This window comes from Peromyscus eremicus, chromosome 1 (genome assembly GCF_949786415.1).
Source record: "Peromyscus eremicus chromosome 1, PerEre_H2_v1, whole genome shotgun sequence".
Lineage (NCBI taxonomy): Eukaryota > Metazoa > Chordata > Mammalia > Rodentia > Cricetidae > Peromyscus > Peromyscus eremicus.
This window is the reverse complement of record NC_081416.1, coordinates 18533510-18552372: the sequence shown is the minus strand read 5'-3', so window position 1 is coordinate 18552372 and position 18863 is coordinate 18533510. Positions and strand designations below refer to the sequence as shown.

The following is an 18863-nucleotide window of genomic DNA, read 5'->3' as shown; positions in this document are numbered from 1 at the left end:
GTGACTTTGTCCTGGGCCTCCACCTTGCTCCTAACTGGGATCTGATCTAACTGGAAAGCTCTTGCACCCTACTTGGGTTTGTCAATCCTGGGGTTTCTGTTTCTGTGGGTGGCTCCTTAAGGTTCTATTTTAAGTCAGCTTTGTCTTGTTTTATATCCGAGTAAGCTGTCATTGTAGTATTTCACATTTCCCCTTTGCCCTAGTATTTCATTATTTTTGTTTTTTAATACTGTTATTAGAGAGACAGAAGAAAATCATACCAACAGACCATTTTGTTTTTTGGAAATCTGAGCAATAAAGAGACCCTTTTATACTGTAAAGTAGAATTATTGCTCATACATAAGGGCTTCCATTTTTTTTCAATTATAAGGAGATCATTGCTTCCATTTTTATAAAACCAGAGTTGCAAATATTCTGAGTAATAGGAGGTCTAGCCATGCATGCATGTCAGACAAGCTTGAAGATGTGTCTCCTCCTGAGCCCCTCCTTAAAGTAGGACAACTGCTGATAGACACCCCCGCCCTCAGAGCCTGCTAGTCTGTTCCCTCTGTTGTGTAACTCTGTTTACCAGCGTGCAACACCTGAGATCACTTATGAAGAGAAAAGGGTTGTAAGGATTCATGGTTTTAGAGATCAGCTCAGTAGTCCAGTGCCCCTTTTGCTTTGAGCCTGTGATGAAGAAGTGTACACTGTGGCAGGCATATGTAGCAAAGCAGAACTGCTTAGCTTACGGCCAAGATGTAAGAGAGGAAGAAACTGGGAGTCTCATATGGCCTCCAGTGACTTAAAGACCTATGAAGCTATGCCTGCAAGGGTCCCACCACCTCCCAGTAATGTCACCCTGGGACCAAGCCTTTAACACATGAGTCCTTGGAGGACATTCCAGCTCTAAACTACAGCATGATTTGAAGGCAGTCCTGGCAATTCCTAAGCAGCCCACCATGGAACACGATCCGAGTTTGGCAGTAAAGGATTTGCCTCTTTAGCTTCTTAAGGCTGCCTCTGCCAGCAGGTATTTCTGCTTCAAATTCTCCTTCACACTTTCTGTCTGTTGAAGATGATTTTTACCTCTAGTGTGGTCTCTGCAGTGTCCATGGCATCTCCATGGTGATCTACAGCCAGATGTGTTGCACCTGTGGCTAGGACTGCTTTCCAGATGCTTCACATTAGATAAGAATTTTGTGGAATTCTTAAATTTCATGAATAGTTCTTAATATTCTGATAAACATAAAGTTCTAGAAAATGTGTAATGTGCTGGAATGGTGACTCCGTCATGCGGGGGCATAGCTCGGTGTTACATATGTCTCTATATAACCCACCATTCACCCCAGGACCAGAAGGAGGGCTGCAGGGCAACTGTAAAATCATGATTATCAAGAGTCGGTCTTTACGACCGACTTCACTTGTGGCAGTCGTTAGCTCTGCCACAGTAGACGCTTATCCCAGTGTAGGTTAGTCAGAAATCTGGGCCACTGAGACAGCTCAGCGGGTAAAACCACTTGCCACATAAGCCTGGCAACCTGAGTTTGACCCCAGAACTCACACCAAGGTGGCAGGAGAGAACTGATTCACACGAGTTGTCCCCTGACCTCTGCATGCACATGCATGTGTAGTGTGTACTCCCCTGTCATTTACATGCACACAAAATGATAAGTAAATTCTTAAAAAAACTAAATGATGTAATGAGAGTTATGGCCTAATCAACCCAAAGGGGCTGGTAAAAGGAAAAAATTAAATCCTGGGTTAGCTGATTGAAAATACATGTTTTAATTACCTTTATGTTTAAAAACAATTGACAGAACTGTTGATAGACTGTTGAAAACATTAAAGGAAATTTATTTGATCCTTTAAGTGTGCAATGGCCTTTTCTGAACTAGACACTGGAACATAAAATCAGAAACTGTATTATTCCCACCAATTCATGCTTCCCTCATTCAGTATTTGGTATCTATCTGGTGATAGTATCATACCAATACAAAAATAGTTAAGATGTATCTGTTCACCAGGAGCGCACAGAAACCGTAAAGCAGTTAAACAGCTAATACCAGACCTGTTTCCTGACATGCTCAACTGCAGTAAGAGAAAAGTGAATAAAAGATCTGAAGCGCTTGCCCTGGCCTCCACGGGCATCTGTACACAATAGGAACACAAAGACACACATATACATAAAAGAGGATCTTCACTTCAAAATCTAGCTAGTTAGCTGCTTTTAAAAACCAGAAGATAGACAACCCTAGGCCTTGGTAACAAACCAACATTCAGTTACCCGTCGACTGGTCCAGTAAGTCCACTGGGGCACCTGTTCTTGAGTCTGACACTGGCATCACCAGCCTGACTAGTGGACACGACTCTGCAGCACAAGACACAGAAACCCAAGATCTTCCTAACGCTAAGAAAAGCCAGACTGCCTACTAAGAAGCAGCAAATGACACTTACTTCTGCGATAGATTTTAAAGGGAACCTCTGGTGTAAGCACACCTTAGTGACATTCTTGATCCAGTGCCCATCTCAAAACAGTCTTGAGAGACTTGACCAATTTGGAAACCATGTCAAGGCCACTCTCTTAAGTTCTTGTGCTTGCTTATGAATTCCCAGGCAGTTCCAGTCCTAGGAAGTGATTCTCAGAATTATTTTGGGACTCTTCGGAGTTCATTCATGAGCCAAAGGGCACCACTGAGCAGAGCCAGGGAGCCTGACTGGTGTGTGGCAGCCAGAGGAGTTGGAACATACATAAGCAGAGTGCTAATGCCCAAGGCCACCTGTTGTAGAAGAAGAAGACAGGTAGTAACCGTGAAAGTGACTGCACGTGACCAGACACAGACCCCACAGTCTCATCAGAACAGTAGGAAGCATGTGTCTGACATAAGTAAACATAAAACAATGAAACTCAAACAAACGGTAGACCTAAGTTCCCCCCTCCTGTCCTCTAACCATCTTTATTTTCCTTTGAGAATGGACCTTACTCTAGGCCATGCTGGCCTGGAACGCATGGTGCTAGCAATCCTCTTCCTTGGTCTCCTGAGTGCTAGGATTACAGGCAGGAGCTACCATACCCAGCTTCTGCCTGTCTTATTCCACACTGGTAGTTAGCATTGCCAGTTTCTATATGCCTTACTTTCATATATATGGTTACTGAGAGATACATGTGTAATGGGTAGCCATTCCAGCTTTGATCTTGAAGTTCCAACCCCCATTGAGACTTCGGCAACTGTCACGCCTACAAGGCGGGGCCAAGGGAGGCACCTGGAGACCTGAGATCTGGATGGGCGGTGCGCTCTCATTTCTGGGACCTTGGACGGTGAAGGTGGGCCAAGCAGAGCTCCAGAGAACACCGCTGGACTGCGATACACCTTCCCCATACCCCGCGACCTACCTATCCTTTAACTTGTAAGATACGCCATTAAATAAATCTCCTTTTAACTACGTGGAGTGGCCTTAATAATTTCACCAATATACATGTTTTTTGTTTTTGTTGGAGGCAGTTTCTCTGTGTAGCCCTGGCTAGCCTAGAACTCACTATGTAGACAAGGCTAGTCTGGAACTCACCTGCCTCTGTCTTCCAAGTGCTGGAATACACAGATACATAGAGTTCTGTGTTGTTAAAAATGTTCTGTCTCTTGAGATTCCTTAAACTGCTGTGCAGTATTCCATAGCAAAGACACACCATGGTTGTTTCCAATTTTAATCAGCAGAATTCTGAGTTTCCTCACACTAAGTTCTTACTGTATTAGGTATTTCTTTTTTTTCTTTTTTCTTTTTTTTTTTTTTGTTTTGTTTTGTTTTTGTTTTTTTGGTTTTTCGAGACAGGGTTTCTCTGTGTAGCTTTGCGCCTTTCCTGGAACTCACTTGGTAGCCCAGGCTGGCCTCGAACTCACAGAGATCCGCCTGGCTCTGCCTCCCGAGTGCTGGGATTAAAGGCGTGCGCCACCACCGCCCGGCCATGTATTAGGTATTTCTAAGGCATATATAACCGTCAGTTTTCTGGACCAAAGCATTATATATTATATATACCATATATATTATATTGTCTAATTGCCTTCTGAAGAAAGCTCGTATAGAGTCATGGTCTCACCAAGAATATCAAAATGTATCCATTTTCCTATACTTATGCTAACAACATTATCTCTTTGCCTGCTCCCCGCACATTCAAACTTGAGCTCTCCAGAGTCCTAAGCACAAACTGATACCAGTTGCTCCTCTCTGATATTAAGAAGCTGTTGTCTTTAACAGCCATTTGTCGTTCCTCTTACGACAAAGTGTACTTACACCTTGTTCATGATTAATCTACCATTACCATTAACTTGGGGGATGACATCAGGTCAAGAAGGGCTCTGTACCTGTGCATATGCCAAAGCGAGCAGAGTCACTGCTGCCATCTTGGTCCTTCGAGGAAGGGGGATTCTCCGGGACAGGAAATAGAGCACTGTAATGGCAGTGACGGACGTGATTCCCTAGGAGAAAGAAAGATTATCATTATGCATGCCAGGCTTTCCGCCACACTGACTCCCATTCAACTCCTACCTCTCAGGAACCCTGAGCAACCAGGGAGACCTGTACTAGGCACAAAGAACACTGTTCCACCCTGTTGTACCTCATTAGTATCACCCACAGTCCTCTTCTGCTTGAACTGAGGTGGCACTGTCACCCAGGGTACCGTCTGAGTGTGTTTTTACTACTTTATACACACTTACCTTCCCTCGGGTAAGAGCCTTGCCTTTTAAATCAGACCAGTATCTTTAGCTGTAATTTTGTATCTAATTTTAAATTCTTTTTTTCAAAGGTTTATCTTACGTGCATGGGTGTTTTGCCTGCATGCATTTCTGTGCACTATGTGCATGCAGTGTCTGAAGCACTACCATCTCTACTCACAGAAAAGGGTGTTGGAGCCTCTGGAACCGGAGTTAGTGTGAGCCCTCATGTGGGTGCTGGGAACTGAACTTGGGTCTTCTGCAAGAGCAACAAGTACTCTTAACCACTGAGCCATCTCTCCAGCCCTAAACCACTATTCTTAAAGCAGGGTTGACCTTAGCACATAAAGGGTTTAACTTTCCTGGGTCGTGAGTAGAGATGGTAGTGCTTCCAGCTGGTAAAAACAATGAAAATCTTGGCTTTAATTATACCAGAACAAGGGTCTGGGTTGGCAATAAGGTTTCTTTTCCATCCATGCCAGAGAGAATGTTTTCTGTCATATTTCTATATGTTTCAAAATGAGCCATAGGGGCAGATTCAACCATACTCTATTTATGCTAAAATACTGTGTAGGGGTGGGGACTGAGACTACCTGGGAATGTCAGCCCTAGCCCATGGATTTGCGTCCTCTCTGCATCTCCTCGTCTACCACCTGACAGCATGCCTCCATCTGATGTCTTCCTGACTTTAGCTTAACACTCACTCTAGAGGTTCCAATTCTGCTGGTCATGTTTTATGAATGCTGCAGGAGAAACTTTGGGGTCTCCTTTGATCTCTTTTTACATGTACTCCTATGAATTCCATGAATCTTAACTTCATGTTCTTTTACAGCTCCTCTGAGATCCGCCAGCTATCAAGGTTTTCCACTTACGTCTTGTTCCCTGTGACCCTATTCTGCTTTCTCTAACAACACTGGGGTCTCCCGGGTACACCAGTTCATCACACTCAGGCTGCCAGGCCAGTCTTAGTACTGTTCTCACACTGTCAGTACCTATGGGCTTAAATAAATGGAAACTTATTAATGAAGCACCTCTGGGGCTCTTCCAAGCTGTGTGCTCAGCCAAAGACTATAGTCTGTTCTCTAGTCAACCGCATCTCACTGAAATGACACTTAGGCATATTCAGGACTGAGGGGGTAAGTATTAACTTGCCTATCTGATTTTAAGCTAGAATTTGGGTGTAATGACAAAAATGTAAGATTATTAGACATCTGGTCAGTGCTAGAATTGCTTCCAAAGAACAAGTAGCTACTCCTGTACTAACTGTAGCTGCCAGTGCCTCACTGGCACCCCTGAAACGTGTGTGAGGGTCCTGATGCCCAGTGCCTCACGTCTTATTGGCACCCCTGAAACGTGTGTGAGGGTCCCGATGCCCAGTGCCTCATGCCTCACTGGCACTCCCAAACATGTATGAGGGTCCCTATGCCCAGCAGCACAAACCAGTGCACTTACCAGAAGCCGGTGATCAAACTGTACCATGGTGGGGTTCTCAAAAACATTCTTCAGGATGGGAGAGAAGGTAAGGAGGTCCTCTGGGATCCAAGAGTCTCCCATTTTGGGGAAGGAGTTGTAAACAAGCCCAGCATCCAGCCCTGCTACAAAAGCCCCTGCATGCCAAGATACACAGGACTTCTCAAAATAAAGACCAAATATTAGCTCTGAACACAGAAGTCTCCTAGCCCAGAGCTAGACAAAGAAACTATTTGGAGGATAATAGAAAAATAGGCAATTGGGCTTCTCGGGTAGAGAACATACATCACAATCTCCACAGGAACTCAGCAACACCTCAAGCCCTTATCTGCTCCGATCCCAAGACTGTAGTGTATCTCTGCTAGAGAGCAGAAGCTCTGAGGAGATGCCTAGTCATTTGGAAAAGTCCTTGTTTTTGATTCTGTGTCCTTCCTGTCCCTAACTTCTGCTGATCCAGCTTGGAACTGTACCCCTGACGTCCTCAGTCTGCCCCATGCTCTGACATGGGAGTCTTATGCTCCGTTCCTCCCCCTTCATCCTGCTTTATTTTCCACACAGCACTGGACGTTACCGGACGTGCTTTGGTTGTGCATTTTCTGTCTTTCTTCCAAGGATTCAATAAATATTGGTTGAAGGAACAAAGAAGGTACAAAAAAAATTTCACAAACTGACAAACTAAACCCTGGATGAGCACAAAAGGAAGGCAGGTGTGAATGGATGGACGATCAATCCATTATTACCAACAGAGAGTCAAAGAAATGTGAATCATTTTTGTAAACATGACTTACAAGATCAAAATACACATTATGTAGGAAAGAAATGAAGAGCAGAGAATCAGGGGTGGGTAGGCTCTTGCTCTTGAACTAATGTCATTTTCATGACCGAGCAGTGCTGTCCAATAAAGCTTTCTGTTATAATGAAGTGTTCTGTGTCTGTCTCCTACAATACATTAGCCATAAGGCACATGTGCCTGTTGATCACTCAGTGTGGCTAGGGTAACCAAATGAAAGCTAAATGCTATTTAACCTTAACTTAAGTTCAACCACATGGACTTCTGATTCCTGTATTCCACAGTGAGAAAGGTGAAGGTGAACATGCGATTTAAGAGAAGTCCAGGGCTGGAGCAATGGCTTAATGGTTGCAGCTCTTCCAGAAGACCTGAGTTCGATTCCCAGCACCCACGTTGGGTGGCTCCCAACTACATGTAACTCCAGCTACAGAGGATTCAATGCCCTCTTCTGGCCTCTGTGTGTACCTGTGCACACACATGGCATATACTCACACAGACACACACGTACACATAAATAAAAAAAGTTCAAACTCTTAGGAGGAAAGACCTACACTGGTCCCAGCTCCAGTGAACTTGAACATCTTTGACCACTGAGGACAGGCCATCTGTCTGACCCATTCCGTGTAATGTATAAAAATAATGTTTATATCTCTGTGAGTTCGAGGCCAGCCTGGGCTACCAAGTGAGTCCCAGGAAAGGCGCAAAGCTACAGAGAAACCCTGTCTCGAAAAACCAAAAAAAAAAAAAAAAAAAAAAATAATAATAATAATAATAATAATAATAATAATAATGTTTATATAACACATAACAGCTTCTGCTACATGCCAGGCACTGTTCTAAGCATTTCTTGTATGTGACTTACAGTCATCTCTCATCATCTGTTTCACACACAGCTTGCAGTTCCCACGTGAGGCTAGCAATCGATTTGAACTTGGGCAGTATGCATTTAAGTAAGTTAAATGCTCAATAGTTTTGTTCAACTGAGTAGACAGTAGGAACAGAAAACAGAGGGTAGATGGTGGGAGTGAAGGAGCCAAGTGTGAACGGAAAAGAGAAAGAGGCAGCAGGAATAACAGAGTGCTCGGCAGGAAAGGCCACTTCAAACTGGATGGGACGAAGCCTACCTGAGAGAGCCGTGAGGAACACCAGGCCGGCTGTTCCGCCAGCAAAGCGTCTCAACCACAGGAGCTGTCGGGTTTCAGGTAACTGAAAAGGATAATCAGGGAATCTCTTTGGTAGAAACTATGGAGGCAGCGAGATCTCCAAATCCAAACCCAGACAATTTAAGGTCAGGTTGTCTCTGTCTGCTAATGACACTGTTCTAATGTAGGATAAAGACTCTCAGCAGATACTGTTCTAACATAGGATAAGTACCCCAGCAGGCACTGTTCCAACATACATCTATCTATTTCACTGTTAGACATTTACTATGTATCTTCCCAGACATCTCAATTAATTACATTTAAATAGTTCCCAGTAGCTAGTGGTTCCTGGGCTAGAGAACGTGACACTATATCACTTGACTAGCTATCATCTCAAATTCTTTCTATAATTAGATAGAATATAAACAAAGAAAAGGAAAAATTGATGAAAGTTATCAGTAAGCTACCACAGTTCAGTTCCTTGTTGGGTATGTGTGTGAATGTGTGGGTGTGTGTTTAGGGGTTGAAAAGGAAGAACAGACTGTCAGCAAATAGCTGTAGATGCAGGCAATTTATTTTATGTATTTGTCTTGGATGTCAGAGGAAGAACAATTTTTCAGATGAGGAATATTTACTATGAAAATGCTTCAATATGTGGCTTTCCTGTGAACATCTCCAGTCCTTACTGGGATCCAAGCCCTTAGCTCTAAATATCTACTAGATAATTCTGAACATCAAAATGTTCTCCATGAACAGCTTATGCAGGCCGACTCACGATTTAATAATATTTGATTATCACTTTTTAAATTAAACATTTTAAATGTTTATTCATTATTAGTGTGTATGTATGTGTGTGTGCATGCTTGTGCCCTAGCACAAGTGTGGATATCAAAATGCACTTTTGTGTAACTGATTCTCCTCATCCACTTTCATGTGGTTAGAGGATGGAACTCAGGTTTCCAGGCTTGTTGAGCCATTTTACCAACCAACAATCACTAGTTGTAAATATCAGGAAAAAAGTGAGCTGGGCGGTGGTGGTGCACGCCCTTAATCCCAGCACTCGGGAGGCAGAGGCAGGTGCATCTCTGTGAGTTTGAGGGCAGTCTGGTCTACAGAGTGAGTTCCAGGACAGTCAGGGATACAAAGAGAAACCCCTGTCCCGAAAAACCAAAAGTGAAAAAAGTAAAAGAGAAAAAAAGACAGACAGACAGAAAACAGTGTCCTAAACAAGTTTGGCAACTCAAGACCTATTTTATTATAAATGAAGACCGCCCCCCCTTCCCCCCCAAAGAAAACGAAAGTTGTATTTTGAGTCAAAGCATAAAATATAAAAGCTGACATTTTCCTGAGGGAAAACTAGCACACAGACAAGTACCTTTTAGACACAAATCGCTATGGTTTAATAAACACAGTGTTAGACTGAATGCTCTGTCCCCACTTAATGACACACTGGGCTGCTGTTCACCAGCACAAGTTCAGCCACAGCTCTTGTTCAGGTCCTCCTGTCTTGTCTCCATTCAGGGAGTCAGGGCCAAAGCGGTTGGGTTACGTCTTACGTTCAGTTCACCTTGCCTTTTTCCTAAAATGTGTGTTTCACATTCCTCATTAGACAGTTGACAATTCTATATTACCGAGCAATTCCACTTCTGGATATCTATATCTGTATGCATATATCCCCAAGACCTGAAAGCGGCGTCTCAAAGATCTAGCTGCGCACCTATGCTCACAGATACTTTCTTTACAACAGCCAGAGAGAGCAGCAGCTGTTCGAGGGATCTGAAGTCTGACTTACTAACTTTGCATCAGAACCACATTCCCACTTCCCTGCCCTGTGGGCTCCTGTGCAGCTGTGCTAACAGTGACGTTTACCTTATGCTGAGGGAGGAGCAGGGACAGTGAGGTCCACAGGCTGGCACAGTAAAGAACAAGTGCGGATCCCAGGTGGGCGGCCAGGCGGTACTGACTGACCCGAGGGATATCATAGGACTCCGGCTTTTCCTCTAATCCACTTTTCACCATGTACCAGCCCAAAAGCCCCTAGAATTCAAGCAGAGGGGCAAATCACACAAGGTTTGACCTGTTAGGTTCTACTGAGAAAGCACATTATCAGAAAAAACACCCTTCCTACCCATTTCCACACCTGCCTAGTGTTCATAGCCAGTGTTCACGAAGTGTGAACTGTTGGCAATTCTGTATTAACAGTATTAGTGCTTGGTCACTGTTTAGACTTACGTTTTGTTGAAGTATAGTTCAGGTATATGAAGTCATACAAAAGTTTACACTCAAAACTTTATAAATATTCGATATAATTTAACATGTAAACCAGTGAAACAGAATAGTTCATTCTATGAAAACTAGATTGTATTTGGAAAAAGCCTAATAAAGGTTAACTGTTTAAAAACAATTACTGTAAAGATAGGTGGGTATAAGACAAACACAAAAGTGGGGGAGGAGTCATACAAATATGTAAGATTTTGCATGTAGATTGCTTTGCAAAAATATATTTCTACTCTAAGAAAAATGAAACAGGAAACTATAATTTGTGGAGATGAAGAATTTTTTTTTTTTTTTTTTTTTTTTTAGTTTTTCGAGACAGGGTTTCTCTGTGTAGCTTTGCGCCTTTCCTGGAACTCACTTGGTAGCCCAGGCTGGCCTCGAACTCACAGAGATCCGCCTGGCTCTGCCTCCCGAGTGCTGGGATTAAAGGCGTGCGCCACCACCGCCCGGCGAGATGAAGAAATTTAAAGTTGAACTTTAAATTCCAAATTCAGTCAAAGAAAGACTTCAGCTCTTGGGAAGGAAGGAAGAAAGGAAAGGGGAAGGTGGAAGGAGACTGGTTTAAAAAAAAAAAAAAAAGTGCATGTTTAAACCAGATGTGGTAGCACAGACTTGTAATTCCAGTTCTTGGGAAGTAGAGGCAGCAGGATCAGCAATTTGAGGTCATACTTGGCTATATAAAAAGTTGTAGGTCATAACAAGATTTGGCTACACGAGATTGTCTCATAAATCCAAACCAAACCAACCAACCAAACAATAACAACAGAACCCCACCATTCCCCAACAAAATGCAGGTTTACAGTTAGAAAGCTCACAGGATGTATCACACTCCACAGTCCTCTGCTTTAACCAGCAAATAACCCAACTACATCCATCTAATCTTAGCAGATAAGACACAATCATTTCACCCACTGCCTCCAACCCCCAGAATCAGGTCAAACTAGAGTTTCTACTACTACTTCAAGTAATTCTTCAGGGGTATTTCCTTCCGCTTTCAAGATTAGCGTGGCTATTCTAATTACCTTTCATCTTCAGGGACACTGGAGAAATGAGGCATGTACAGTGTGAATTCTTCAGCCTAACTTGCTTCCTGCCACCACCTTATCTGACATCTTAAATTTCTACCTTCATTTTTAATGTTTAACTATAAAATTAAACTTACACTTTATTCTATCTAATTTGTTTAGTTACTAAAATATAATAAAAGTTAACTTTTATAACAAACTTCTATAAAATAACTTTTATTAGTGTTTGATTCTTTACTGTAGTTTCTATTGCCTCATTAATTGCTTCTTAATTAGCTCATCTCCTTACCACTTCTGAGTTAAATTAACCACCTAGTTTCCTACTGGTCAAATGTTGATATTTCTTTGATGCCGTGACATCATCAGAACCTTTACATTTTGACCCAAATACTTATAGGTGTCTTCTCTAGTTCCTTTTCTTGGCTCTTAAACTGTGAGAATCTCCCAAAGCTCTTTTCTTTAAGATAAGTCCAGCTTACAGGATTTTAAATACCACTTATACTTGAACATTGGCTACATCTGTATCCCAACTTTCATCTCCCAAACTGTTTTTTTGGGAGTTTTCCTCTGTAGTCACTCTACAATAGGGAACAGTCTTTCTAAGACAGCAGAAGAGTTAGAAAAATGGAAGAGAACCATAATGGGGCACGAGCTCTACTTCTAGTGCCATAAGAAAATGTTCTTATTGAGTGCTCACTGATTTGAGACATCCAGCTAACTGCTTAATAGCTATTATCTCACTTAATATCTATACTCCCTAAGTGGCACTATTACTATCTCTACCTACAGGAAGGAAATCGTATATGACAAAAGTCAGGTAGCTTGCCCTAAGTGGCAGAACTGAGGTTTAAAGCCAAGCCTATGGCACTAAATGCTTATTCTTACCTTCTCTGTTTTAGTGCTTCAAATCTGACTCCCTTAAATAATGCCAACTAGGCAGCTCTCTGGAGCAGCTCTGGTTTCCCAATCTTGAATAAATCTTACCTGGAAACAGACTAAGCCACAGAGGGCAAGAACGCGTCCTTTCATGCCACGGCTGAGCCAACCCTTTCTCCAAAAGTAGGCAGCAGGCAGGATGTACGCAAGGCCTACAGCTCGACCCCACATTCGGTGCGAGTATTCCATGTACCAGATAAACTTGAATTCCGCCAGTGTCATGTCATGATTCAGGCTAGGTGAAATGGGAGTCAAAAATGAAGAGAGAGGAACCTCTATTGGGTTTATTTACTTATTCTGTGTGCATGGACACACAGGTGCCACATCATGTGTGTGGGTCAGAGACAACTTTTTGGGAATCAGTTTTCTGTTCTCTCCTTCCACCTTGTGTTTGAGGCAGGGTCTCTCTTGTATCTGCCGGCCCTTGAATTTCTGGCTAATTTTCCTGCTTCCCCCTCCCATCTCACAACAGTGCTGGGATTATAGATGTGTACCATTACATTTGGCTTGTCCCACAGGTTCTGGGGTTGAATTTAAGTCATGAGGGTAATGGGCAAGACTTTCACTGCGAAGCCATCTCCTCAGTCCCTCCGCTCGTTTGTTTACCTATGGGATGCAGAACTAGTCTCAGTCTTGCAGCCTCACAGATCTGCACTTTTCCTCGTCAGTAACTTTAACGTGATTCTGGACGTAAAGCTTAGAGTAAGCAGCTCACTACGTTCACGTGAACCTAAGATGAAGAAATCAATCTAACCTCTGTAAAGGATTTAAAGAAGCAAAAAATGCACAGGATATGTGCTGGCTAATTTTATATCAATTTGACACAGTCTAGAGTCATCTGAGAGGAGGAAATCCCGTTGAGAAAATGCCTCCTAAGACTGAGCTGTAGACAAGCCCATAGAGCATTTTCTTTGAGACAGAGTTTCATTGTGTAGTAGCCCTGCTGTTCTGGATCTTACTCTGTAGACCAGACTGTCCTCAAACTCACAGAGATCCACCTGCCTCTACCTCCCGAGTGCTGAGATTAAAGGCCTATGCCACCACTGCCCAACATATAGAGAACATTTTCTTAATTAGTGATTGATGGATGAGGGCCCAGCCTGTTGTGGGTAGGATCATCCCATAGCTGATGGTCCTGGGTTCTATAAGAAAGCAGGGTGAACAAGCCATGGGGAGCAAGCCAGTAAGCAGCACCCCTCTGTCGGAACACAATCCAAGAATGGAGTCATATGAGAATTCTGAGTGCTTGTGAGAAAACTTCAAGAAAAAAAAAGATGAGAGTCTTATAACCTCAGTTTCTTCAAAGCACAGAATTGTTCTTGGAATGTGTTTTCATGCTCCTCCCAGGTGTAGCGGGTAGGAGTGAGTTTACTTTAGTTGTTGTTACTCATATGCCTCTATGGAAAAGCATGTTTTTGCCATGTGTGGCTTCTCCTTGTGACTGAACACCTTTCTCATGTGATCCTTCTTAGCCCTCAGAGTACAAGTTTCCCGAGGCTCTGAATGATGTTGGCTATTGCATGAGACTTTAGTCTGCTTCATTTTTAGGCTCCATTCTCCCAGGTTCCACTGCCTTTAGGTGGTAAACATCCTCCATGGCCTCTGCATCAGCTCCTGCCTCCAGGTTCCTGCCCTCACTGCTTTTAATGATGGACTGTTCTATGGAACTGTGAGTGAAATAAACCCTTTCCTCCCACATTGCCTCTGGTCATAGCACTTCATTACAGCAACAGTGACCTTAACTAAGACAGGATATTTCCTTGAGGGGCTTCGGAGATGGCTCAGTGCGTAAGAATGCTTGCTGCACAAGCATGAGGTTGAGTTCAAATCCCCAGCACCCATATCAAAAGGTTGGCATGGCCGTGTGTTCCTGTAACTCTAGTGCTGTGGGGGACAGAGACAAGAAAATCACTGAGACTTGCCAGCAGTGAGCTTAGCACTAGGTTCAGTGAGAAACCATGTCTCCAAGCACACTGCGCACAAACACACATGTGCCTTCATCACACACAAATAAAGACATTTCCCTGATTTTTTTTTTAACACTTACATTTTAAATTCTGGAAATTGCTGGTATTTTTGAAATTCAGCTTCCCATTCTTCTCGGCTTGTGGGTGGCTTCATCTCCTTTATTAAATGCCAGTCTACCATGGAGAGGCCAGACTCTGTCAGCCTTAGGATAGAACAGTTGTAAGTGTGTGATTCTAGGTTATTCATAAATAGTTTATGGCAACAAGCATATGTGAACTTAACCCTTGGGTAGGGATTCCTTTCCTCTTCCTTTTCTGTTTGCAATGTTGGAAATGGAATCCAAGTTCTTGCACAAACCAGGATCTGCATGTCAGCTCTTATTTCTTTACACTTTTAGTTTATTCCCTCAATTCTTTTACTCAGCCCCACCCCACACCCTTGTTGTTGGACAATTTCTCTCCAGCTCTCGCCGCCGAGTTCCGCCAGTCCCAGAGCTCACTTATAAAATAAACACACAGACTCTTACATTATTTAAACTGATTGGCCATTAGCTCAGGCCTATCATTGTCTAGCTCTTACTCTTATATTTAGCCCATTTCTATTAATCTTTACTTTGTTACACGGCTCGTGGCTTACCGGTACCTTACATCTTTCTTGTCCTGGCGGCGGCTCCAGGCAGTCTCCCCTCTGCCTTCCAGTTTCCTCTTTTTTCCTCTCTGTTAGTCCCGCCTATACTTTCTGCCTGGCCACTGGTCAATCAGTGTTTTATTTATATAGAGCGATATCCACAGCACACCCCATTTATTGTTTGTTGATTTTTTTTTTCTTTCCTGAAACAGGGTCTCTGAGGTAGCCTCAGTTTGCCTCTGAACACTTCCTAAGTATTGAGATTACAGGCATGTGCCACCATGACTGGGTCCCACTTAATTCTTTCACTAGCATTTCTTTACAGACAAAAACAATGTTTAGATTAAAGAAATGTGTAATAAATACATAAACAACATCCTTATTACTTTGGTGCCAAGGGCTGAACCCAGGGGCTTGCATACACTAAGTATTCATTCAACCACTGAGTTATGTATAATACCAGCTAAAACTAACATTCTCTACATCAGGAAAAGAGACTTACTACAGAAGTACAAGTTCAAAATAACATTATTTAAATTTGTTGCAATTTCCCATAGCAGCCAATGTTTAACAACATAGTACTTTGAAACAGGAGTGTAACGAATATGAAGATAAACACACACACTTCATTATGTTAAAAAGTAGGGGCTGCAGGGGCAGCTCATCCAATAGAGTGCTGGCCTGAACACAAGCCCCAGAACCTACGTGTAAAAAAAAACAAAAAAATAAGCACACACTTGTAATTCCAGTTATGGACAGGCAGAGATAAACAGATTCTGGAAACTCGATGGTGGGCAGCACCTAGGAATGAAACCAGAAGTCATCTCCTGACCTCTACATGCATACAGATGCACATGCACACACACACAAACTAAAAAGTACTTTCAATAAAAAGGAATCAGGGTTCCTAATCTAAAGGCCAAAGCAAGAAATACAAAATAAGCCTGGAAAACCTATTGTAGCAAAAAGCAAAAGATGCTATCAAAGGGCCTTGTCAAAGGATGCTGGGACCAATCTCAAGAGATTAAGATGGGGGAATTTAAGGAAGCTATCAACACAATCCTCACAGTGGACTAAGACATATCCAATGTATTTAAATGTATGAACTCATAACAAAACTTTAAAACCCAAATCCTTTATTTGTAACCCTTGGAGAGTCTTGGGAATAGATTTGTCATTTTGAAAATTAGTAAATGAAGAGAATGAATCAAGTCTTGCCTTTTCTAGAAAGACTGGATCCCGGATAATGAAATTGGTAATGAGGTAAAGTTTCACTTTACAGTTGAGCTAATAAAAATATTACTGTTTTGGAATGCTAATGAAATAATGGATATAGGCAATTGTTGTGGAATATTAGTTCAAGATGTATTACACTCATTTATGTTGTGGAACATTTGTTTAATGATGCAAAGATGTGTTGCATTCTTTTATGTTGCATTTGTTTAACTCTGTAAAGCTATGTTACTTTGCCTGCCTACAACACCTGATTGGTCTAATAAAGAGCTGAAGGCCAATAGGTAGGCAGGAGAAAGGATAGGCATGCAGAGAGAATAAATAAGAGGAGAAATCTAGGCTCAAGAGAAGAGCAAGGAGTGAGAAAAGGAGGAGAGGGGGACGGAAAGATATATAGCATAAAGAAAGGCAAAAACCCCAGAGGCAAAATATAGTTAAAGAGAAATGGGATAATTTAAGTTAGAAAAGCTGGCTAGAAACAAACCAAGCTAAGATCTGGCATTCATAAGTAAGACTAAGTCTCTGTACTTCTTTGGGAGCTGGGTGGAGGGCCCCCAAAGAGTAAAAAAGCCAACTATAGGCAATAGTAATCAAGACAGTTGAAGTCCGCAATAGATTCAAGAATGAATGTTCCAATCATATATGCAGTATTTTGTCCCCTCATTACCAACCTGAATCTAATAAACAACTACTCATTTACAGGACAGACAGGGACAAAGGATATGTTAGACATCACCAGACAGTCAGACTGTGGGTAACCATAGGACAAATGACTTGGCCTCTTCAATAACAACAGAACTTTGAAGACATGGGAGGAGAGAGAGCCTAAATCCATAAAGTCTGTTTACAGATATAAAGAGAACCTGGGAGACACATGAAGCAATGGTGACACTTGAACTTATGTGTTTAATCTAAGCAAACAAACTGCAGGGGAAAAGATAAATCCCAACACTGGAGAGGTAAACTCTACAGAAACAATGCCCAACTATCAGGGAAGACTGAAACCTGTCCTTATGATAGGCTCCTACTAATAAAACACTACTCTGTTCTAAGATACAGCAAGCTATTAAGTTTCTCCATCTGTAAATTGAGAGAGCTAAACCAGATGATGCCCCAAACCGTTTTCCCACTGATAACCTGGTTCACCAAGAGCAAATGACTCACCTAGTCACTCCTCCAAGAATAACTGCTCCAGCTACTGTTCCGCTGCACACCAGGAGCCATCGGCCCACTGCCTGCTCAGCTGCCTTCGAAGGAAGGGGCACTGTGCCTTTTCCGGATTGCAAAGCCACTTCAGCAATGGTGCCATATTGCCCTGGCCTCAGAGGACGCCTGCTGCCAAAGCTGCAGCCACACTAAGGAGCAAGAAAGAAAATTATAACTGGAAGACTCGGGGAAAGACTGCTACCCACACTCAGCCTCAATTTGTCTAGAGAAAATACCCCATAAGGCTGCATTTTCACAGCTACCTCTCTGGCTAATCGTTGTCTCTCATCTGGATTACTGGAACCCTTTTCCTAATGGGTTTCTCCTTTCAGTCTCTAAATGTGCTATCCCCTCCCATACACTTGCCTGACTGATACTCCCCACTGTAGATCTGGGCTTGCATTGGTACTCCCCAAACTTTCCAGAGTCTTACAACAGGCCACTCTCACAGCACAAGGACCTCCCCTACCACAACTCTTAACATACTGTCATGTATCTTCAGGTGATCTGTCGTGTGTCTCACTAATCTGGGAGGTCTGCAGGTTCTGATCTCTCTCTCTCTCTCTCTCTCTCTCTCTCTCTCTCTCTCTCTCTCTGCCTTTATTTGTAGCACTGGTCCCTTACACAGCAAGACGTAGTACATATTTAACAAGTGAACTAACAATGGAAGGAACTGACTTCTCCAGGGCAGGAGCCACGTGAGCATTTATTTTTCTCTTAGATCATAACACAGTGATAATTACTAGAATTCTCTGGTTTCTCTCCACATCACAAAAATCACCTTCTACTAATAACTGTCAGATAAGAGAATGCATGTCCTCTTTTGGTTCTAACCCTACAAGTAAGATGTATGTTCAGTTTCTTACTTCCAATTAACTGAGTAGCTTAGGCAAGCAACTTAAAATAAGCCTCAATTCCCTTCTCTGTAGAATGGGGTTATACAGTAGTTCCTGACTACTTGTAGCAAAAACCCATGTGCAAAACTCTCGAGCTTTTTTATCATGTGCTAAAGGTCTGATGTATATTAAAAAATGTAATCCTCACCAACACCTTGTGAAATAGTAGTTACCCCATTCTACAGATTAGGAAATTGAAACCTCAAAGCTAAATAAATTGGCCAGTGATACACAAAGAGGGGACAGTATTTCCGGATCCTCATTCAGGGGGCTGTCTGGACACAAGGAAATGTATCGTGAAATGATAAGGAGATAACAACTGGCCGGGCGGTTCGTTGACTTTATTCTAGCCTTTTTCACCCCAGCCGGGCTTCCGTGATCGGCGCCAGCTGCAGTGGGTACCTGTGCTCTGGACGCCGCCCTAGGGACGAGGAGCCCGACACTGTGGCTCCCCGTGAAGAACTTCAGGGGCGGAAGGAGCAACCGTTGCATACTGACAGAGCACGGCGTCCGCCAGAATGGCCCAACAATCTGCGCTCCTCTTCTCCCCTCCGGAAAGGGAAGCACTTCCGGGTCAGACACCGCGCGCGCGCCCCCTTCGCCGG

At 42.9% G+C, this 18863-nt stretch overlaps 1 protein-coding gene across 1 annotated transcript; it reads right to left on the bottom strand.

Moving 5' to 3' along the window:
* Positions 1-1808: 1808 nt before the first annotated feature.
* Positions 1809-18812, bottom strand: LOC131906895 (cytochrome c oxidase assembly protein COX15 homolog). Its single transcript, XM_059257736.1, has 9 exons — positions 18661-18812; positions 17321-17511; positions 14376-14498; positions 12377-12563; positions 9960-10127; positions 8073-8154; positions 6141-6295; positions 4338-4451; positions 1809-2759 (listed from the first exon to the last, which is right to left on the bottom strand). Exons 1-9 carry the CDS (start codon positions 18748-18750, stop codon positions 2628-2630), a joined length of 1242 nt encoding a protein of 413 aa, XP_059113719.1. The 5' UTR covers positions 18751-18812; the 3' UTR covers positions 1809-2627.
* Between the last annotated feature and the right edge of the window lie 51 nt (positions 18813-18863).